This window comes from Myxine glutinosa, chromosome 1 (genome assembly GCF_964187855.1).
Source record: "Myxine glutinosa chromosome 1, kmMyxGlut1.1, whole genome shotgun sequence".
NCBI classification, from domain to species: domain Eukaryota; kingdom Metazoa; phylum Chordata; class Myxini; order Myxiniformes; family Myxinidae; genus Myxine; species Myxine glutinosa.
Genome location: NC_136261.1, coordinates 224,773,842 through 224,797,511, shown reverse-complemented (window position 1 = coordinate 224,797,511; position 23,670 = coordinate 224,773,842). Strand labels below are relative to the sequence as shown.

The window sequence follows — 23,670 nt, the reverse complement described above, 5'->3', positions numbered from 1 at the left end:
TGGTGCAGTTGGTCTGTATGAAAACCCTGAGGCCCTCACTCTTTTCATGCTAGCAGGTCCCGACTGCTCTCGATGTATCGAGGAGTTTGAGGCTGTGTTGGACACTGCAAGCTCACGCACTACCCATCACGAAGAAGCAAGTTCTTTGCAGACTAAGTACAAGAAAGATGTTCTGTCATTTGTGGAGATAGCTGAACAGCTAGGTAATCCCTTTGCCAATGGCCATGAGCTTGTGGCTCTACACACACATGAGGTCATGAAAGATGAAGGTGTTGCATCGCTTGCCCAGCTTCATAACCTTGGAAAAGATCTGCATGCCAAGTTTGTAACACAGACTCTAGACCAGGACACTTTGCCAATAACAAACACTCTCAAACGCCAAAATGTCCCCACATTTGCCAATCGCCCTGTTACTACCAAAAAGGGAGGCACATCAGGCAGTGCTCAGAGAAACTCTTCCCTCATAACCAAGCTTTTCCTGTCCTTGCAGTCTCGACCTGATGCAGACATGGAAGAGTTCTTCCGGTATGAGAATCAGAGAGAACCACCTAGTCTCTCAAACCAAGGATCACTCAGGTCTGGCAAAAAGTCGGACATTCTAGAGCACCTAAAGGCACCCACTGGTCGCTCAGCTGCAGCCAAAGCAGCCACAGTTGTGGTACTTGACATGGCAGCTGTTGTTCACATGGTGCGGCCGACCTCAGCACACACATTCACTGATTATGTGTCACAGCATTTGGTGCCATTTGCAGAGTCACAGGTAACTCCAACTGTCACACAGGTAGATGCTGTCTGGGACACCTACCCAGAGGACAACCTCAAAACCCTGACACACCATCGTCGTGGCTTAGGCCCATGTACCAGGATTGGGGATGGCCAGACCCGTATTCCAAAGAAGGACTGGAACACTGGGTTCCTCAAGAATACTGACAACAAGAGGGAACTGTTCCCCTTCCTGAGTGCACAGCTTGTAAAGCAGGATCTGGGTGGGAGACTTCTCCTCAGCACCAACAAGGAGAGTGTTCTCTCCAACAAACAACATGACGTATCTGGTCTTCAGCCATGTAACCACACTGAGGCTGATACCAGGATACTGCTCCATCTTGCCCATGCAGCACAGCAGCGCCACCAGGTTGCCTTGGTGCGCACAGTCGACAGTGATGTGGTCATCCTGGCCATTCACTTCTTTTCATCACTTGGGCTGTCCCAGTTGTGGGTCTGTCTCGGCAGTGGGAAGAAGATGCGTGACATTCCTATCCACACTCTCTCTGCCCAGCTGGGACCATCAACGTGCCTGGCACTGCCACTATTCCACGTGGTCACAGGCTGTGACACTGTGTCACACTTCCTGGGATGTGGTAAGAAGTCAGCCTGGTCAGCCTGGCAGAGCACACCAGGACTGACGGACACCCTTGTTGCCCTCACCAGTGAACCCCAAGAGCTCAGCCCACAGTCCCAGCACATGCGCACTCTAGAGCGCTTTGTTGTAGTCATGTACAGCAAGGGCTGTGGTCTGGAAAGAGTCAATGAGGCTAGGCTTCGACTCTTCACAAGTGGGAAGAAGACACTAGAGGCCTTACCACCAACACAAGCTGCTCTATATCAACACATCCGCAGAGCAATGCTGCAGGCCAGCTTCTTCTGGAGTCAGGCAACGTCTGTTTACCAGGACATCCCTGACTTCCATGACTGGGGGTGGCACAAGGACAGCAGTGGTGGGTGGTTGCCCTTCTGGACAACCCTTGAGGACAGCAGCAAGGCCTGTTCCATCCTTTTGCAGGGTGGCTGTGCGAAGTCATGCACAGGGAACTGCTAGTGCTGCAGAGCTGGCGTTCGTTGCACAATTTTGTGCAAATGCGAAGGTGGATGTGTGAACAATGAGAATTCATGAATCAGTGTGACACCAGTCACAGCACGTGATATGATTGATACATTTATTGATTGATTGATTTTCTATTAATATATGTAAATTAATTAATTAATATTAACATAGTGCTTAATGGTTATTAGCCTGATTTTGTTGATCAATAAAGGATACCTTGATCTCTTGGTTTTACTTGTTTTACTTCCTGATTTATGACTTTAAGTGTCAAAGTTATGCAAAATTTATTATAATATTCACCGGCCGCCATATTGGATTTTCCAATTTGGCGATCCCTGTCAAAGCTACTGTCAAACAGACATCAGATTTAGAATCAGTGAGGTCCAAAACCCTAGAAAAGTGCTTTTCATTGTAATTATGTGACTTTTGGTTGGCTAGTAACGGAAAAGTCAGTTTTTGAGTGGCGGCCATTTTTAAGTGTCAAATATGGCGCTCCCATTGAGAATTGGCTTTGGCTCCCGGCAGATTTGATTTCAGCAGGTCACAAACTACAAGTGTGCCAAGTTTCATGCTTGCAGACAAATTTGCACAATCCCCCCTTAAAATCCCCTTAACAGACCAGACTATTCTATGCCTGAAAGAGTAAAAGCGTTGAAATCTACAAAATACTCGTGTATGTAATAAAATGGATCGAACGTACTCAAACGTACAAAGGGTGAAGTGAAGGAGCTGAGTATCTGGTCACGTGCCAGGGGAGCAGCAGATCCAAGCCTGGTTACGCCATTGTTAGACTGTCGGTCTTGTTTATAATAATTTTTCTATAGTGTCTGAGTCTTTGTAGCGATGTGAAAGGTAATATTAAATTATCCCCCATTATTGGTTCGTCCGAATCCGTCCATAGCTTTTTGAGATATCTTTCTCACAGAGAAACAGGAGGTGAAAACACAACCTCCATCCAACTTCGGTTGCGGAGGTAATAAACGTGTCTAGTCTAGCGCTCACTCAGTCGTTTAAGCACTTAAGCAAGCAATCCAACGAAACGGTTGATAAGGAACGGATGGCTTGGCAAGCTTATTGACAATGGGACACACCCCATGGTGAGAAAATTATGATTGGGAGAAAGAAAAGAAAGAGGGATGTTAGAAGTGGAAAAGGAGGGGATTTAAAAGTTCTGCCGTTTTGCCGACAAAACAATAATAGAATGCAGCCTCATTATCCACTGTAGTTTTTTCTTCGTGTCGTCATCGTATTAGGCGGTGTATGGCACAATGTTCGCAGTATCACTCTTTAAACGTTTGGTTTGAGGGAAACCTAAAAAATAATTCCTTTGCGTGTCATGAATCTAATGATTATATTAATCGAAAAGGATCACGATTCGAAATAAAAATGGTCGAAAGTACGAGCATAAACCTCAAGTGTAATGTGGAAAAGTGCGGGAAAGACGACCCAACGGATGCCATGTATGATGTAGCCACAATTACACACCATCCGATAGGATTAGAACAATCAGCTGACTGAAAAATCTTGCATAAAGTGATTCAAAGATTGTTCGCGAATATCCAAGATAAAAAGATTTCTGTCGTGATTCTATTTCCAGATAACTTCATAATTTGTGGTACATGTGTGTTTAGATTACAGTGCGCCGATTGCTGAGACAATTTCATCTAAACAGTCGAATGACGTAATGATACTGAAGACACATTTGAGTGCGCGATTACGTCAAGACAGCGGTGGCGGAAACGTCCTCAAATTAGCACAACGTCGTTATTATTTAGTTTTTCTGTCAAGCGTGAAAGTGGTTCGGAAGTTGTTAATTTAATTTTAAAAATTTTACCTCATTTTTGAATAACATTACCGAACTTGAGATTTTGTGTCAATTTTCATTCGATTCTGTCAGAAGAACTCGGCGCCGTTTCCGACCTCCTAACGGCCGAACGGTTTGGGCGCCATTTTTAAGCGGGGAGCCTGTTGTGTGTGGTTGGGGCTGCTTACGAAGCATTTTTTCTGCCTATATGAATGCATTGAAATGAGCAGAAAAATGCGTCGTGGTTGCTGCGGACTCTAGGTATGTTTGTTTGGGACTTGAGGTAAAAATAAACGGCAATATTTCCAGTTAAAAAAAAACCCTCTTTGGTTTGTTCTCCTTTCTCCTGGTTTGTCCGACTCGAGCACAGCAGTGTTTAGAAAGTTCTACGGATGAGATACCATATTCCAAGATACGCCAACGTGTTTATGTTTTTCAATATATAACGAGTAGGGGGAACTATTTCCTTACTAATTGTAGTTATTTGTTGAAAATATTTAAAGTGGACTCTCCAAGTACACTATCGTTCGTATAACTTTCTGAACGGACCTCGTGTACATTTGTCCCTGGTTCGTCCTCCTACAAACTTGTGCAGTACTTGGGAAGAACGAGTAACATTGAGAACATAAAGGTAAATAGCTATTCCAACGCGAGCTCTGGACTTTTACAAAATGTCTATGAACATGTAATTGTGTGTCTATGAATATGTACCTGTGTGTCTATGAACATGTACCTGTGTGTCTATGAACATGTGCCTGTGTGTCTATGAACATGTAATTGTGTGTCTATGAACATGTAATTGTGTGTCTATGAACATGTAATTGTGTGTCTATGAACATGTACTTCTGTCCTTGAACATGTCTGTGTGTCTATGAACATGTGTCTGTGTGTCTATGAACATCTGCCTGTGTGTCTATGAACATGTGCCTGTGTGTCTATGAACATGTGCCTGTGTGTCTTAGAACATGTGCCTGTGTGTCTATGAACATGTGCCTGTGTGTCTATGAACATGTGCCTGTGTGTCTATGAACATGTGCCTGTGTGTCTATGAACATGTGCCTGTGTGTCTATGAACATGTGCCTGTGTGTCTATGAACATGTGCCTGTGTGTCTATGAACATGTGCCTGTGTGTCTATGAACATGTGCCTGTGTGTCTATGAACATGTGCCTGTGTGTCTATGAACATGTGCCTGTGTGTCTATGAACATGTGCCTGTGTGTCTATGAACATGTGCCTGTGTGGCTATGAACATGTGCCTGTGTGTCTATGAACATGTGCCTGTGTGTCTTAGAACATGTGCCTGTGTGTCTATGAACATGTGCCTGTGTGTCTATGAACATGTGCCTGTGTGTCTATGAACATGTGCCTGTGTGTCTATGAACATGTGCCTGTGTGTCTATGAACATGTGCCTGTGTGTCTATGAACATGTGCCTGTGTGTCTATGAACATGTGCCTGTGTGTCTATGAACATGTGCCTGTGTGTCTATGAACATGTGCCTGTGTGTCTATGAACATGTGCCTGTGTGTCTATGAACATGTGCCTGTGTGTCTATGAACATGTGCCTGTGTGTCTATGAACAAGTGCCTGTGTGTCTATGAACATGTGCCTGTGTGTCTATGAACATGTGTCTGTGTGTCTATGAACATGTGTCTGTGTGTCTATGAACATGTGTCTGTGTGTCTATGAACATGTGCCTGTGTGTCTATGAACGTGTACATGTGTGTATGAACATGTACAGTGACAAGGACGCATTGATTAAATTTTGGTGAATAATTTGAAATTCGGATTCGGATCAGAGAATTTTAAAATGATTCTTCACCATTGAGAGATGTGGCAAAAAACGATAAATAGCACGAATGCACGATGTCTCAAAAAGTTATGGACAGATTGGGACTAAACTTTGTGCACAGGTTCTGCATGTGACGAGGGCAAATCGATTTGATTTTAGTGAAGATCCGAATATGAATCCAGATTAAGAGAATTATTTAAAATAATTTAAGTGATTCTTCACCATTGAGAGATTGGGTGAAAAGCAATATATAGCATGATATTTCAAAAAGTTGTGGACGAGTTGTGATAAAACTAGTTGGATGAGTTGGTTAGACGAGAAGAACAAGCGACTAGGTTTTGGTTCAGGTCCGAATCCAGATCCGGGCCATCGGTCGTGTACAAAACATAAACTGTTCAGCCTGGCGGAGCCATGCTCTCTTCCGAGGAAAACAATCCTGCCATTTAGTAGTACTTTGGCTCTGAATTCGTCCCGATCGTGCATGCGTAGAAAATAGAGATAATATTAAAGCAGTGAAGCCACTGCAATATTTTACTCTGTCTGGCAGTCAAACAGAATTGAAAATCATTCCAAACAGGAAATGTACTGTTTTTAAGGATACCATGAAGGATGCACAAATAACTCGTGTGTATCGTGTTAAATAACGTGGTATAAAAGGCATTAACGGCGGTAAACATCCGGATTTTTTTTGTACAACCTTTAAAATCTTAATTTATTTCAATTGAATTATATATTACACTTAAACACTGCGTTGGGGTAAGGTGTTCTATGAACTCTCTAGTTTGAGCAAGGAGTGGGTTTGCATATGTTGAATATTCTGTGTATTTCAATTCCATGCATGACTTTTCAATGTGCTGCAGTAAGCTACTTGATCAACTTTAATTTGAATTGCCAAGGCGTAAGCTCTCTTGTGATTTGTCTTTGCAGCCTCATAAAACTACAAAGTGTCAGATCTGCAGGCCAGTCAATATGGCTCCGCTGGCCAAGCAAAGCACGGCGAAGCGTGCACGGTGTAATAAAGCTAATGTGGAGGATGTGAATGAACAGGAAGCTGAAATGCCTTTGGCTCCAGGAACAGATCAGCAGCCATCTACTGAAGGTGAATGCTTATTGAGTTTAAAAGTTGAGCTTTTCAGCACAGAAAACTAACTTCCCACCATTAAAAGCAGAACTTTATTTTGCCATGTAAATGAACTGTTGTGATGGAGACTTTGGGAGAGAGGTGGAGACTTTGGGAGAGAGGTGGAGACTTTGGGAGAGAGGTGGAGACTTTGGGAGAGAGGTGGAGACTTTGGGAGAGAGGTGGAGACTTTGGGAGAGAGGTGGGGACTTTGGGAGAGAGGTGGGGACTTTGGGAGAGAGGTGGGGACTTTGGGAGAGAGGTGGGGACTTTGGGAGAGAGGTGGGGACTTTGGGAGAGAGGTGGGGACTTTGGGAGAGAGGTGGGGACTTTGGGAGAGAGGTGGAGACTTTGGGAGAGAGGTGGAGACTTTGGGAGAGAGGTGGAGACTTTGGGAGAGAGGTGGAGACTTTGGGACAGAGATGGAGACTTTGGGACAGAGATGGACACTTGGGGACAGAGATGGACACTTGGGGACAGAGATGGACACTTGGGGACAGAGATGGACACTTGGGGACAGAGATGGACACTTGGGGACAGAGATGGAGACTTTGGGAGAGAGATGGACACTTGGGGACAGAGATGGACACTTGGGGACAGAGATGGACACTTGGGGACAGAGATGGACACTTGGGGACAGAGATGGACACTTGGGGACAGAGATGGACACTTGGGGACAGAGATGGACACTTGGGGACAGAGATGGACACTTGGGGACAGAGATGGAGAGATGGACACTTGGGGACAGAAACAGACTGTGGGGACTGGGGAGGGAGGCGTAGCGATGGAGATGTGTGGAGTGATGGAGAGGTGGGGAGAGAGGTGGAAATGCTTATATGAGACTGCATTCCTCAAATAATCATTTTGGTGGCAATAGTCTGCTAATTGCTATATTTTCATTAATGCCACAAATTAATATTTGTGCCTACACCAGTGGAAGACCCAAGAAGTGTTGAGGAAATTCTTGCCTCTATACCGCCACCACCCTTGCCTGCTATGATGAACGAGCGCGGAGCTCCACGACTCATGATTACTCATATCGTCAATGAGAACTTCAAATCGTATGCCGGTCGTCAAATTTTGGGTCCTTTTCACAGTGTGAGTTGGTCTATGAATTGGAAGAGGTGCTCACCTGTGAGTTGTTCAATAATTGACGAAGTGGTCACAAAATAGTTTGGCTTGCACAAAGTGACATCAAATGTTTATATTATTTTTTCTTGATGCACATAAATTCAAATGTTTTATATAAAAAAGCAAAAGGCCACATTTTGTTGTGTTGGCATTGCGGTGATCTTCCATGCCATTTCTTCCTTTGCAGCGGTTCTCCTGTATCATTGGTCCCAATGGCAGCGGCAAGTCAAACATCATCGACTCGATGCTGTTTGTGTTTGGTTATCGAGCGCAGAAAATCCGCTCAAAAAAACTGTCTGTGCTCATCCACAGCTCTGAAGCTCACCAAAACCTAGCTAGTTGCGCTGTGGAGGTTCATTTCCAGAAGATTGTTGACAAGGTCAGTGAATTGTCTATTTCCCCTTCGTCATGGTTCACTATCTTGTTCAAAGGAAATTTTTTAGGTGGGTTAATAAACGAAGCAAAGTTATTGAAGTTTTTTGAAAGTTGATCTTTGTATTTTCTATGAAGCATTTGAGATTATTTTTGTCTTTTAGGGAAACTGTCAGAGTTGCATTTTATTGTATTACCCTTTTGATTGCAATGTATTTCTTGCAATGTTACTTCAAAATGCCTTTTTTGGTGGGAGAGGGGAGAAGGAGGGGGAAAGTTGAAAGTGTAAACCACAGAGGTTTTCTATGGTGGATCCCATGTAGGAAGAAGATGACTACGATGTGTTGCCTGGTAGTCAGTTCTATGTGTCACGCTCGGCCTTCCGCGATGGATCATCGAGCTATGGCATTAGCGGGTGTCGAAAGAGTTTCAAGGAGGTTGGCATAGTCCTCCGCAGCCACGGCATCGACTTGGACCACAACCGCTTTCTCATCCTGCAGGTTTCTGTGCCTTTTGTTGCTCATGCTGAATGTTTTTCTTGCCATCTAAGCTTCCTTCCTTTGAAGGAAGTTCACACACACTTTTTCACACACACACACACACACACCTCCACACACTTTTCTGTCATTTTAGGCGATTAACTTCCACGTTAATTTAATTTGGTAAAATGCTATTTTTGGTGGCAGCAATTGTGATGTTGAAAAAAAAAAAAAAACACCAAAGAAGATGCTCGTTTATTTACTGCTTTTTCCTATTACACTTGTCTGATGCAAGTAGAAATAACGAACATTATTTTTCATATAACTTGTAGTCACATTGCTTGTTTCTGTGGACATTCACTGAACATTTGAAAAGGTTGACTGAAATTGATAGGTCCTTCGATGGAAAATACTGTAACGGTTGTCAGTCCTGCAGTTGCTCGGTACTAGTCCGAGTCGTATCAACGTGTCTGGGACGGTCAATCGCTTCGGGGGTCTTCCTCACCGCATCCCGTGTCTGAAAGCCATGATACCGTGCGAATTGGTGGTCCGCATGGTGTTGAATCACTGTGGGCAATTATCCCATAACGGGTCTTCTTCCTTAATCACCTCAGGAGAACCACAACTACCAGAAATCACCCCGCGATTAGGTATATTTATTAAGAGAAACAATGGTCATGGGAGGGATTACAAGAAGCAATAATGAAAGTAAATCAATGATGCAACCAACACTATACAATCAGTATATAAGAAATAAATCCCTTACCCACAATCGATAATTATACGCGCCATCTGTATCAAACAAACAACCGGGATTCTTTCATGATCCTATGGCCTATGCCTTATCTGGGTCCATCAGTCACGCCACAGAGAATAGGCATTGTATATATAGGCAGACAAGACAGGAAATGCCCGGCATAGAACAACTGATAAGGACTTGGTTTGCATCCCCCAACAGTTTCAGTCAGCATGCCATCCCAGGAGCCTGTGAACACACACAGGAGGAGGAAGAGGAGGAAAGGTGTTGGTTGGCTGAGTCGGGGTGTGGTGTAGCAGTCAAACCTAGCAAAATGGTACAGCTTATTCTGAGCCATTCCTGGGAAACTCCTCTGAGCTGGTTCTGTGAAACTGCGGTAATCCAATTTCTGGGAACTTATTTCTCACTTCTCCCCCCCCCCCCCCCCCCCCACCCTCTTTATGAGCTTTTAAAGTCTCTGGTCCCCACCCTCAGCCCTGACGTGCTTCTCCCCTCTTGCCTCTCGCTCGCTATTGGGCCAGGCATAACGACCCCTCGAGCCCCATTACTCAAAAACTATGGGGTAAATAACCCCATTTGACGGCACACATTCATTCTCCCATCAAAACTGCTGCGTCCAGGCCTCACAGATGCTTTAAAAGAATAGTAAAGACTGATTCCAAAGGAAAACAAAGCCTATTGGGTAGGTATTAGGAGTAGATCTGTGTTATATGAAATCTAAATCTTGAATGCTTTTTGAAATATTGTATACATAAGCCAAGTTACCTAGATGGTTGGCATGGCAACATAATTTAGCCAATCATTGTCATGGTCTAATCAGGTTGAGATAATGCCGTGAGGAATAGATGTCTACAATGTGAAAGCTAAATGGTCAACGTTTAAAAAAAAAAAATCACGGACACAAAAGTACATGGACAGATGATATGTCGGTTGGAACTCATGTTAATGTCCCTAATCTCCGATCCTGTCGGAGAAGTGGGGGACAAAAAACATTGATAAACGGGTCAAAAGGGATGGCGGTTTTAGAAACAACATTAGGATGGTTTGGATGTCTCTCTCTATTTATAACATAAAAGTGATGCATGTCTAATAACACATTTAACAAGAGAGTTTATAGAACACAATAGTGGGGCGGCTTAGCCCAAATATTCAAAAGAATTGTGCATTTTGTGATACAAGCACCATATTTGGCACAAATGTACATTAATATGTTGCGAACATTTTCAGATATTGGGCCACTTGAAATTCCGTAATTTTTTTTTTCAAATTTTTTCAAATTTCGTAATTTCAAATTTTTCGGGTGACACCGTCACAATTTCGGTCTTCGAGGCCGGCCGATAGGCAAAGTGTGACCGGAAGGGACAAGGTTCTCCTGACCACGTGGCCCTCGATCTGGGAAGCGAGAGGCGTTCCATTAGTGGACGCGCCCCTCACGCCCGACTTTTGGGCGGCCCCGGCAGGCCGTTTGTTTTGACGTTCCGTGACAGGCCCCGCACCCCCACCTCCGGGCCGACCGGAAGCTTGTGCTGAGTACATCATACCTGAACAACTCAGTGAGGCAGAACACAGCAGTGCACACCAGGGTGACCCCTTCAGTGCATAAACCAATTAACCTGTCCACTGCAGGGCATATAGAAATGAAGTTATTTTCTGCATATAATAATAATATAAGTTCAGTTCTATATAACAATTTCTGTTATCACCACTACCACTACAACTACCACTACTACAAGCTTTGTCTGGAATTTTGTGGACTAACAGACAAACAGACATACAGACAAGCTGGGATCAAAACATTACCTCCTTCCACCATTGAGTGTAGAGGTAAACATCATGGAAATTATATCATGCCCTAGATTTAATTCATGCTTACCCGTGTATTTGCTTCACTGGTTCACAAGGTCTTTTGCATACATGTAATTCAGACTCTCGTCTTCATTGCTGACCACACAATGTTCGCAACATATTAATGTACATTTGTGCCAAATTTGGTGCTTGTATCACAAAATGCACAATTCTTTTGAATATTTGGGCTAAGCCGCCCCACTATATCGGCCGGCCTCGAAGACCGAAATTGTGACGGTGTCACCCGAAAAATTTGAAATTACGAAATTTGAAAAAATTTGAAAAAAAAAATTACGGAATTTCAAGTGGCCCAATATCTGAAAATGTTCGCAACATATTAATGTACATTTGTGCCAAATTTGGTGCTTGTATCACAAAATGCACAACAGGTTTGCTATGCTGCTACACTACAATGCCCCATGCAGTGTTTAAGTATGTATATAAGTACTTCAATTTTAGTAAAAAAAAATTACAAAATTCCCTTTTTAAGGCCATTTTCCCTACTAGAGCAGGGGTTAGCCTTGCGGGCCCCATGACAATCATCGTGGTTCCATTTTTTTTGAGAAATGTTCTTTGTGGCCGGATGCCCTTACTGACGCTAACCCTTTTAGTCGCCTCTTACGGCACGCAGATATATGGTATACCTATTCTAAACCGGGGCACACACCGGCACATTTATCCCAGCAAGCTGGTACTCAATTTGCCAACCTCGGAAGGATGACAGGCTGAGTCAACCCCCCGACGTTAATTCAACGATCGACTGGGATTCGAACTGAGAATCCTCGGATCCCAAGCCAGCACCCTAACCGCTAAGCCAACACCAGGCTACTTCAATTTTAATAAAACAATGATATTAAAGATCGTTTAAAATTTTTATTTAAGTTTATCCCTATTGAAGCTGTCTTCGACACCACCGTTATATACCATCCTATTTAACATGTCCTGCAAAACTGTAGTTTACTGGAAGTGGTAAGAAGGCGATTTGTGTTCTACAGTTTTCAAGTATATAATTCAGTTTAAATAAAATAAAGATTGTAAAAGCTGCATGGATAAATTTCTTCCAGAATTTACTGCCATTGACAGTGTCTATTACACCACCCGATATGACATGTTACATTAGGTCTTTGTGCCTGTTGTATGTGTCCTTTATGAAATCCTTAAAACAGTAAGTTTCCTGTTTGGAATGATTTTCAATTTTGTTTGACTGCCATGTAAATAAATTATATTGCCCCTCTCTGTGCATGTGCGATTGGGACAACTTCAGAGGCAAAGTACTGATAAACGGCAGGTTTGTTTTCTGATTCATGTTCAAAATACAACATTCAATTGAAATCCAGTTGGTCCTCGATCAAAAACTAGTGTTTATGGACAGACAGACAGATGGATGGATGGATGGATGGATGGATGGACGGACATGAACCAATTACTTAACCCCACTTTTTATTTTGTGTGTGTGGGGTAATTACTTTTACACTTATGCTGGACATGCAATTTAAGGAAATAATTACACTATATTAAGCGTCTTTAACCCACTAGGTGTCATTTCCACAACCATTATGTTTGAGCATGCATTTTGATTTAAAAAAAACTTTTCACTGCTAAAATACTGGTCTTCACTTATTTAGTAGGGGTCGGTGCTCCCACGAAAACGACACTATAATCTGTTATACACGTTAACACGGCGTTTGGTCAAGGAGGAAAAACCCCTTGGGGAGAGGTGATATTATTAGTATTAATATTGTTTTGTAATAACGTTAATATTGTGTTATTATAAGCGGCCTTGGAAAAACGCCATGACTAAGCTATCATAGCATGGATATACACCTCAACCCCCTTGGCAGGGGAAACCCCCTTGGGGTTGGGTGGAAGTTAAATTTCTAGAACCTTCATTGTGTGACCCATAGTCTCCCTGTCCAGTTTGGTTGAGATTGGATAAGTAACGACCAATGTAACTTGGTAAAAAAATCGACAGACGGACAGACACCAAATTGCGTATTTTAGTATGAGGATGTTGATGATTTTTAGTATTTAATATGATGATGTTTAGGCGGTGTTTGTTTGTTTCTCGTGCATCTCCTTCTACAGTTCTTGCCCGATTACATTCATACTTGCTACATATGATAAACATGACTCAAAATACTGCACAGGGGTGTTTTTTTTATCTTTGGGGGAGAAAAGGGGGGAGGACGCAAATTCTCGATGTAAATGTGTATCATGTAGCGCCGCTTCCCGGTCGGAGGGGGTATTACAAGTCCCCACCTTTTACAGGACAATATTCCTGTCCCCACATTTTCTAGTGCAGTGAGGTGTTTTGAATTATAAGCAGTAGGCATGTTTTTCCTTCATGCGAGTAACCCGGGTTATTATTTTATATATATTTTTTCTGGAGCGATTGGGGCAGCTGTCAGTTGCCTATACACTACCCAAATAAAGGTATGTGTCAGAAAAACGCGTTGCATGCTTGGAGCCACATCGCCCGTAAGGTGGATACTCTGCCAGTTTATTTTAAAACAGCCTAACGGAATACTTTATCATGAAATTAGGTGTTTGGTGATCAAAGTCAAACCTCTTTCTCTCCCCCAACCCCATGAATCAATTATGGCCACACTTAGTGAGGAGGATAAAGTCTTGTAACCTGTTACGGGTATGGTTCATTTAGCAGCTAAAACCAGACATCTTACCAGTGGATTTCAAGAAGTTAAATGTAAATTTTTAATTTTGGAGAAAACAAAAAGTACAAAATATCCACATTATCATGACATGTTACCTCGTGCCTTTGGGAGCTGAAGATGTGCGAAGAGTACATTGAAGACGGCCGTGTTTCCCTGTAGCAGCACGTCATGGTTTGTAAAGAGGCGGAGGCAGTTGCAGGCCTGGCGCTGCTGCCTCGGGGCAGCTTGGCTAATCGACACTTGGTGGTGAAGCTGAGGGCAGGATGGGAGGATGCATGTCATTCACTTTTCAGTAAAAAAGCATTTTGCAAGCAACAGTTTCCTCAATCACTCCACAAATATTTCTCTTTTTTTCTCTCTCTACTTTTGCAGTCATTGCTGTACTTACTGTCTGAATACCAACAGTATTCTGTACCTAATGTGAATACCTTGTTGAGACTAATTTTGATAAGATGATTGACAAAAAAACCAACAATAAAATGGAATGAAGCAACTTCCAGTTGCTTAATGTAGTTGATTACTGGTACAATTAATATGAGTTGCAAATAATTTGGTACAGCAAACACCAATTGTAATGACCAAACTTTCTGAAAACGATGCCAAGTAAAAAGTAGGTGTATGAAAAGCTTGAAGGCTGGGGGTATGAGGATCCCCTCGACCCCCATCCGCTGGAGGTATCTAATGCTCTCTCATGCATTCTCAGCCACTTTGGGGAACAAAATGCATGTTTCAAACCTTTGATATATATTGGTGTAAATTGGGGAATGGTATGGTGTGTGGACATTAAATTGAAATCATTTCACTCAATTAAGTATGAGTCATTGCTTGAACAGAACCTTTCATCCAAATTCAGCAATTTAGGCAATTTTTGTTCAAAAAGAAAACCTCATAAGAGCTGGAAAAAGCTTCTCATTTTTAGAAGTTCCGGGGAGCTTATGCGATGGCCCGTTGTCCGTCCGTCAGGCCGTAAACACTTGCAACTCCGCTGAAGGGATTGTGACCAAACTTGGCACAAATTATATTGTTTTGTGACTAAAGTTTGTTCACGGCATTAAAAGAATTGGGGTCTAAGGGGTTTTACCGGGGGTCAAAGTGGGTCTAGGTTTGAACCCCCAAAATAGATATTTACTTTTTTCTCAGAAACTACACAGACTATTTTGATGAAACTTGCCCATCACCGTCACCACACGTGATGTACCAAAGTTTGTCCACGGCATTAAAAAAAATCTGCCCCCGTAGGAGTTTACGGGGGGGGGGGGGGGGAGGAGGGGTGTTGCCCCCAAAATAGGTATTTGCTTTCTTCTCAGAAACTACACACGCAATTCTGATTAAACTTGACTACAACCTTTATCACCCGTGATGTACCAAAGTTTGTTCACGGCATTAAAAAAACACTGCCCCCAAAAATAGGAATTTTTTGTTTGTTTAAAGTCTTATGATTATGTTAGTATCATTCCACATGCCCGGCATAGAACAACTGATATTCTCGTGAACCAAAAAGTCGTTCGTTGTCTTCTAGCAACCATTGAAATTGGTTTTAAATACCTTTAGTCAGTGTAGTATGCTGTTTATTCTATCAGGTGAGTGCCAGGGGTATTGCCCTATGTTTATACATCCATTTGCTTAACAATCACAGGACAACAATGGCAACAAGGCAGTATATTGGTATTGTCGAGAGTTTTCACACTACATTGCTCTGCTGTCATTGAATGACGTTATGTTTCAATTTGTATTTATGTGCAGTGCTGAGAGTTTATTGGTAAAGCAAAGTCTTTTGAAATACTAGACATGTTTTACAGACCATGCATGGCTCATGGATGTTGAATAACAGTGCCTTGTTTCTACAAGGTAGAAATTTAGGCCATGGGAAACAGGTGTAACTGGGCTGCTGAATTGTCCGAGATGAGAAGTCTTCATCAGAGCTGCTTGCATCCACCGTTTCTCCATCTTCATCCAAGGCTGTACTGATAACAAACGACTGTGCTGCAGTCGCAAACTCTAAAGGAATAGTATCCTCACTGTCACATTGCACACTGGTTTGAACCATATCCACAAATGGAGCTTGAGAATTTGATGAACAGGTCCTTGTGTGTAAGTAGAAGGTTCCTTCTGGTTTGGCTGTTTTCCACTTCTCAACAGCAGTGGCAACAACATCCTGACTCAGTGAAATGTAGTCCATTTACAGAAACATGCAGCAGCACTTCTTGCATATTGTTTGTCAGGTAGCTTCTCCGTCTGGTTTTTGATCTCTTATGGGTACTAGCTCCAAGTTCTGGCCAGGCATTGCTCACTGGCATTGATAGACATACCTCTGCAACGTGGAGAAGCTTGGGGTAAACTTGCTTATATGCAGTTTTAGCTATCAGAAGACACTTGAAGAAGGACCAAGATCTGATTTGAGTGTTGTGATAAATTATTTCTTTCTTACTAGCCCATCAAGGGTATCCAGGTTGTATTCTGTGCCCGGTGTGATTGATGCAAAATGAACACTGCTTTTCTGGAAGGCATTGCGGAGTGATGCAAATGAGGGCAGCACTGCATGAAGCGTATAAACAGCTCCAAGGAATCACATTGTTTACATTGATTGCGTCGTGGAGGTAATGTCATAGGCATTCTGCTCAGATCGGAGAACGGATTTACCTTATCATTGCTCCCGACCGCATTCATTAATGACTCCGGATTGTGCGTGGTGAAGCGAGAGATAATGTTTTCGTGTGGCAGATGTTGCTTATCGCTCCTGGGATCGTGCAGCAAGGGCTGCATTGGATTTGGTTCCAGTGCTCTCTCCACTCACAGTTTGAAGTCACACATTGCTATATAACAGGTTTCAGAAGTCACAAGTGGAAGGAAATTCGTCCGCATCTTGGTGGTGTTCCCTATACAACGTAAATAATTGATGAATCCCGAATTTTAAATTTTTATTGGCACTTAGGTAAAGTCGAGTTTATGTATGCCGAGGCTTAAGTAACCTGAGGACTGCCGCCTGTACTTTTATTTATTTCTTTATTTCTTTATTAAAATTCATCGGAATGGTGGGAATTGCTGCTTAAATGTAAAAACCTTTCCCATGGGAGTGGTCCAACGCCAAGTAGATAGTTGCATCTTTGGGGTTTGTGTTCTGTCATATTGTGTAGTAAAATAATGTCCTCATTAATTTTTTTCCTTTTCTTTTTTTGGAAAACCTCGCTGACATCCCTGTATTATAAGTTTTATTTAAATATGTCGTTGTTGTTCTTGTTTTAAATGAAAACATACATAGATCGTACTAATAAAACTGATATGGCCAAAAAATAGTTGTGCTTTGATTTTATTGCTTACGTTAAAAAAAAAGTCATTTCTGATCATTAAAATGGTCACTTTACCTACCATTCATGGGAATTGGCTAAATCACTGAATTCATCTGTCAGGGTGAGGTTGAGCAGATTTCCTTGATGAAGCCAAAGGGGGTGACGGAGCATGATGAGGGAATGCTTGAGTACCTTGAAGATATCATTGGCTCGGTGCGCTACAAGGACGCCATCGAGGCATGCCGGAAACGTGCAGAGGCACTCGGCGAGAAACGTTGTGAAAAGGTACATTCATTATTATTGATATTTCTTTGAAGTGATAAATTGGGGAGCGCTTTTGAATGTATGGCATTTAGACTTGCTGTGAAGTTGGTATGTGTATGATTTGGACGTTTTTCTTTATTGTATAGGCATCGAGGCGAATCAAACTCTTATCATCCTTGCCAATGATGACATACTAGTCATATACTAGTGTGTCATTAGCAGCTATGCAATTGTTCTCGCGAAAATAATTAAATAGAAAAACAAGTGTTCATAGAACATCTTACCCCATGCAATCTTGAGAAAAAAGGACATAGGGAGGGTCTGGCTGCAAGTGTCAAATTTGATTGGTCTAGATCAGTGGTCGGCAACCTTTTTGTAGTGATAGGTGAGATTGTCATCGGGCTGTCCTGGTGCGCACCTGAAAGATAACCGAGTAGCCATTAGAGGTTAGAAGAGTTTTTTTTTTTTTTTCTTGTTAATTGCCAAAAGTGACATCCACGTATTTTATGTTTTATTTAAATATGTCGTTGTTGTTCTTGTTATAAATGAAAACGTACATAGATCGTACTAATAAAACTGATATGACCAAAAAATAGTTGCCCTTTGATTTTTGTCCCCCGTCGCACAGCGGAGCGAAAGGGGGACTATGGTTTTCCCATCCGTCCGTCCGTCCGTGTGTGTGTGTGTGGGCGTGCGTGTTTGCGTGCGGGCGTGCGTGCGTGCATAAGCGAAGGACCGCATTCGAATTTGGTGTGTGGGTGCAACCCACGTCAAAATCCAAGATGGCCACCGCCATGTATGTCTGATGCCATGTATGTCTGAACCTTGTGAGATGAATATCTTGAAAAATAAGCGAAGTACCAACTTCTAATTTGGTGTGTGGGTGTATCTCGGCATAAGGAAGAAGGCTATTGGAAAATGGGTCGCCACGTCAAAATCCAAGATGGCCACCACCATATATATGTCTGAACCTTGTGAGCGAAATATCTTGAAAAATAAGCGAAGTACCAACTTTTAATCTGGTGTGTGGGTGTATCTAGGCACAAGCAAGAACGCTGTTTAAAATTGGGTCGCCACGTCAAAATCCAAGATGGCCGCCGCCATGTATGTCTGAACCTTGTGAGAGGAATATCTTGAAAAATAAGCGAAGTACCAACTTCTAATTTGGTGTGTGGGTGTATCTCGGCATAAGGAAGAACGCTATTGTAAATTGGGTCGCCACGTCAAAATCCAAGATGGCCGCCACCATATATATGTCTGAACCTTGTGAGCGGAATATCTTGCAAAATAAGCGAAGTACCAACTTCTAATCTGGTGTGTGGGTGTATCTAGGCATAAGGAAGAACGCTATTGAAAATTGGGTCGCCACGTCAAAATCCAAGATGGCCGCCTCCATGTATGTCTGAACCTTGTGAGCGAAATATCATATCATAGCATGTTTTCTGCGTCTTCCACTTTGTCAACTCACATCACTTCACCGACGGGGGACCTAGGCGTAACGCTTGTTTTTAATATTATTGATGCTTGTTTACATTTTCTGTTTTTGCTCATATATAATGGTGTTATTAAAAGAAAAATATTCTTATTTAAGAAATTATATGTATACCATCTATATAATAATAGCGTAAGGACTCGACTTTGTTATCCCTTTTACGCCGCACCTAGTGACCCGATGCCCACGGCACTAATGGATTTACGATCTACGAACCGCGCTCTTTGTTTATCACGTACAGCCATACTCGAAAAATCTGAATTAGCCAACGTTGGGGCCCAAAAGCATCCGATTAACTGCCGATACGACGCCATCTTACGACGCCATCGTATTGGCGTCTACTGGGCGAAGGCGAAGCGAGCCGTCCGCTGATTGGACAGTCGAGTGGTGTGAACATGGGTGGTGTGAACCAAATGGTCTTTTTATTCCCTTGAACATTTTAAATTAGGATATATAAGGAAACGTCTTTATCGTCATTTTAATAAAGTTAAATGGAGTGACGTTGCGATACTCGGGGTGCGTTGCATAAATCCTCGTAACTCAGAGAGGTGTAGCAGGTGGCGAGACGTAAGGAAGCTTAAAGATAACGAGCTGAAAACAGACGAACGATATGTCAATCTCCTTCTACACCGAACGGAAATAAAAGTATGAGAGCGGGAAGGCATGGCCTGAGCACTTCGAGCAGAGAGGACTGATTGGACTTAACTTAAAGAGAAAAAATTGGAGCTTAACGGAAGAAGAAGATCCCATGAGCGCTCCCCTATGCCATCCATAATGGTACACTCTATCCATACACCACATCCTCCCTTCCGTGGATGTTCCACGGGTTTCGGCTAGTCTGTATTATTGGTGCTATTACCGATACCCAAATAAAGCCCTCGTATACCACTCATACGTAAGAAATAACTACCAGGAGCGCATCTTCATATGAACAATGGTATAACGACCCCTTTTAGCATATTTTTGATTCGCGCTCTCTTTTCCAGGAGCACATCATAAGTGCTAAATGAGGCATTAATGTATTGGTTATATGTATAAACAGGTATGGATTTATTTATCTTTCAGTAAGTTGTAAATTTCCTACCTTGCAATCCTCAGATGGTGTTTCGCTTGCTTTGTAAACTCAATTTGGCCTAGAGGGTCTCAGGCTAATGAATAGGCCAAGGTAAAATGAGTAATGTACTTTAATGGGCATGGATTTGAAGACGAGCGCAATGTTAGCTGCTCTATAAATTCTGTAGGTTACGTCTTTGCAAGATGAATTTAGAAGCTCATATACCTCTCTTTATTATGCCACTTTTATTCATTGCCATGAAAATAACTTCGTTTTGTAGTTAAGCCGCATCAAGGCCGTTGAGAAGGAGAAGGATGCATTGGAGGAGGAGAAAAACAAGGCTGTGGCGTTTCTCACCTCTGAGAATGATGTATCACAACTAAAGAACAAACTGCTACACCAAAAACTGTATGCACTTTTCTCTTTTCCATTTCACTTGCTTTGGTCATATTTCCAGTTTTTTTATCAACTCTTCCTTTCCAATGTACCTTGTTATTACAGTTGTATGTATATATATTCTGCATAAATTTATCAAGATTGGTTCATCCAGCAGTCTTGCTACTGTTGTTATTCACATTGACCTCATTTATCTTTTTTTTTGCAGTTGGGCCACAGAGAAAGACCTTGTTCAGCAAGAAGAGCAATGTGCACAGGTTAAAGCTGAGTACGAGGCCATGCAAGGTAAACTGAAAACCTTGAGGCAGGACAAGAAGAAGAAAACTCATGAGATGCAGACTTTGGACAAGTGTGTGGTGTTGTTGGTTCACGAGTTATCAAACAGAATGACCACTATATTCGTCATGGGTGTGTCTGTCTGTCTGTCTGTCTGTGTGTCTGTGTCTGTCTGTCCGCAGCATAACTACCCGATGATATCATCCGATCTTGATGAAACTTGGGTGGGAGGTTGATATCATGATCTAGTTGTGTCCTGCCTAGAGTGGGCGTATTGCGCCCATTGTGGGCGGAGCGATGCCCGAAAAAGATGTCTTTTTAGGGGGTAATCTATTTCAAGCTACATCTTCTCCGAGGGAGTTGGTGGAATCTGACAGGGGTTTCGGTATTTGGTTAGGCCAATGTCATGTGTCTAGCCTCACGGAGCTCGATTTTTCATTTTCGCCCCAAGATCAAAGTCACAAAATTTAGAAAAGTCGATTTTTGATGGTTTTATTATTGTTTGCTTCCTGATAGGGTGAAATGTCGTACATGATCTTATATTATCACATACATCATGAAATACAAGTTTTCCAACAAATTTCAGAATCTTCGACCTTTGACCTTTGAAGGTCACAAAGGTCAAAGTTTCAAAGTTGTCGGAATCAAACGGAATTTTCGGTATTGTGTAGCTAACTAACCTCATAACTGATTATACATTATTTTCTATCTCATTTCAAGGTCAGTAACCTTCGTTTTGGCATTTCCGGGCTTGGCCTGTCCGGGCCTGTTTCGGTTATAGTCTGTCCTTTGTCATTGAATACCGCTTGCTCGTGAACCATCGTCGTATCCTGACTTGTTGTTGTTGTTGTCGTTTGTTATTATTATTATTATTATTATTAGTCCCCTACCAATTACACTGGAGGGGACTAGAGGTTTGCTCTCCATCTCTGTCCCACCTGTGGTTTTCCAGACATTTTGTCCCATACCCTTTCCCATATTCAACTGAAACTTGCTGCATGGCTTTTAGTTTATTATGTTAAGTAACAGAACAAGTTTGAGTTTTAGGGTGTTTCACCAATTTTTTTATGGAGGTATGCCCTTTTTGACTGAGAAAATATCACATTTTACATCAGTCAGTCTTCCAGACTTTTTCCCCTTACCCTTGAACATATTGAACTGAAATACGGTACATGCCTTTAATTATAAGTTACAGAAACTGCAACTTATTCTGTAGCTTGGCATTCCTAAAACAATTTGTCTTTCTGTAGCTATATGGCTCACAATTGCTGAGTTTTTGGAACAGTATCGTTCATTGGAACCAGTATGGGACATGTATTGCAAAGTAATTCTCCTTCTTGTTATTATTACTAGGGCATGCCCGTACTATATATATATATCTAAAATTATATCCCCCCCCTCTATTTACATGAAATGGTTTGGTCCAAAGCGAACGGCTTGCGAGTGGTGACAATCCCCCCCCTCTATTTACATGCAATGGTTCGGTCCAAAGCGAACGGCTTCCGGAGTTTGGTAAAGAAATCGCCATCGCGTACACAAACGCGCAGGAAAGCGAATGAATCGCAAATTCGTTTTTATTAGTTGTAAAACATAGTTTAACGCCAACATAGTTTGCAAACGTGAAATAAATGAATACGCTCTCAAATGTGCCATCCGAGGCAGAGTGTGCCCGCCACGTTCGGCACACGCGATCGTTCGCTGCTCTCTGATTGGTTGAATCGTTTTTTGGACATAGCTCGGTAAGTAATTGTCCGATTAATATGAAACCTTGAAAAGGCACATCCTCGGGTCCCCAGCAATATACCTGGCAAGTTAAAAGTATATCGGACCCGTGGTTGTCGAGAAACAGCGGTCACAGACAGACAAACGTACAAACGTACAAACGTACAGAGATTACTGGAATTATAGATAGATGTCTCCCCTCGTATAGGGAGTGGTACACATTGTTTTTCCGATGTTTTATTTTTCCTCCCAATTACAATCGCAAACCATTCCTTAATTTCTCAACCATTCCAATTGGCATGGAAGTACCTTTGCCAAATACACCCAGAACGTTTTTCCCTTATCTCGATTTAGGTCCATATTCTGATTTTGAGTGGTTGAAGTTGAAACGTCAAAAAAAATATAGCAATTTTGCCTTGCCATTCTTTTGTATTTTAGTTGTTGGTGATAATTTGTACCAAGGTGCTTTCAAACAGCCTCTAAAATCTAAAGGGATGCTTAGAAATAGCTTTGATTAAATAAATTTTTAGGCCACATTGCATTCGATTGCGAATGTCTGTGATTGTAGTTATTAATATCTTTCTCTGTATAGTTTGCACAATGCCAATTTTGTGTTAATGCTAAGGTAATGCCTCTTGAAATATTTACTCTTCACATTGGAGTGCTAATCTCTATGGAAGCACTTCTCTTGAGAATTTTTGGCTTCTAAAGCTTACTAACAAGAATCTGTAATAAACCATTTTTAAGGGGTAGCCTCATTTTTAAGGTGTAGCCCATAGGGCAAAGCTGCTACGAACAGTGTTTGTCTGTCGGTCGGTATGTATGCATGTATGCATGTATGTCCTTCACAAATGTACACCAATCAGAGCTGAGGATCTGGTCACATGACAGGGGTGATGATGTGATGTGATTACATCTGTGATGTCATTTCAGCATACGGCGGTGGACCGCTTGGGTGTCTGCCAAGGACAATTTGATTCGATTTTGGTGAAGATCTGAATATGGATTCGGATATGAGAATGATTTAATTTTTAAAGTGATTCTTCACCATTGGGAGATGGGGCCAGAAACGATACATAGCAGAATATCTCAAAAAGTTATGGATGGATTTGGACGAAACTTGTTTGACGTGTGTGTGACAAGGAAGAATCTATTCAATTTTGGTGAAGATCCGGATCCAGCGAAAGTATTCACCCCTACCAATAATGTCACATTTAGAGAAATTTCGAATTATGTCGAAACAATTTTTCCAAAATAACTTTTTATTACTAACTGAAGAGATCAAACTTCACAATGTTATAGTTGAAGGAAGTTACATGTCATGAATACCTGCAAAAAACAAATACAAATCAAAATTCAATAGTTGCAAAAGTCCTTAGGTCAGT

At 42.0% G+C, this 23,670-nt stretch overlaps 2 protein-coding genes across 5 annotated transcripts in view; both read left to right on the top strand.

Annotated features, from left to right (window-relative positions):
- The window catches only part of LOC144891290 (uncharacterized), a 981,422-nt gene that overhangs the window by 7,552 nt on the left and 950,200 nt on the right, over positions 1-23,670 (top strand). The window lies entirely within an intron of this gene.
- Positions 3,491-23,670, top strand: part of SMC4 (structural maintenance of chromosomes 4) — a 138,324-nt gene continuing 118,144 nt past the window's right edge. For 3 of the 4 annotated variants that reach the window (XM_068127361.2, XM_068127329.2, XM_078784297.1), the window contains exons 1-8: positions 3,491-3,887; positions 6,346-6,517; positions 7,473-7,636; positions 7,857-8,048; positions 8,365-8,541; positions 17,202-17,366; positions 20,172-20,299; positions 20,496-20,636. In XM_068127361.2, the coding sequence (XP_067983462.2) occupies positions 6,388-6,517; positions 7,473-7,636; positions 7,857-8,048; positions 8,365-8,541; positions 17,202-17,366; positions 20,172-20,299; positions 20,496-20,636 (1,097 nt within the window). In that variant the 5' untranslated portion in view covers positions 3,491-3,887; positions 6,346-6,387. Of the gene's footprint in view, positions 4,258-6,345; positions 6,518-7,472; positions 7,637-7,856; positions 8,049-8,364; positions 8,542-17,201; positions 17,367-20,171; positions 20,300-20,495; positions 20,637-23,670 lie in introns of all 4 variants that reach the window. The other variant, XM_068127342.2, reaches the window with a different exon arrangement.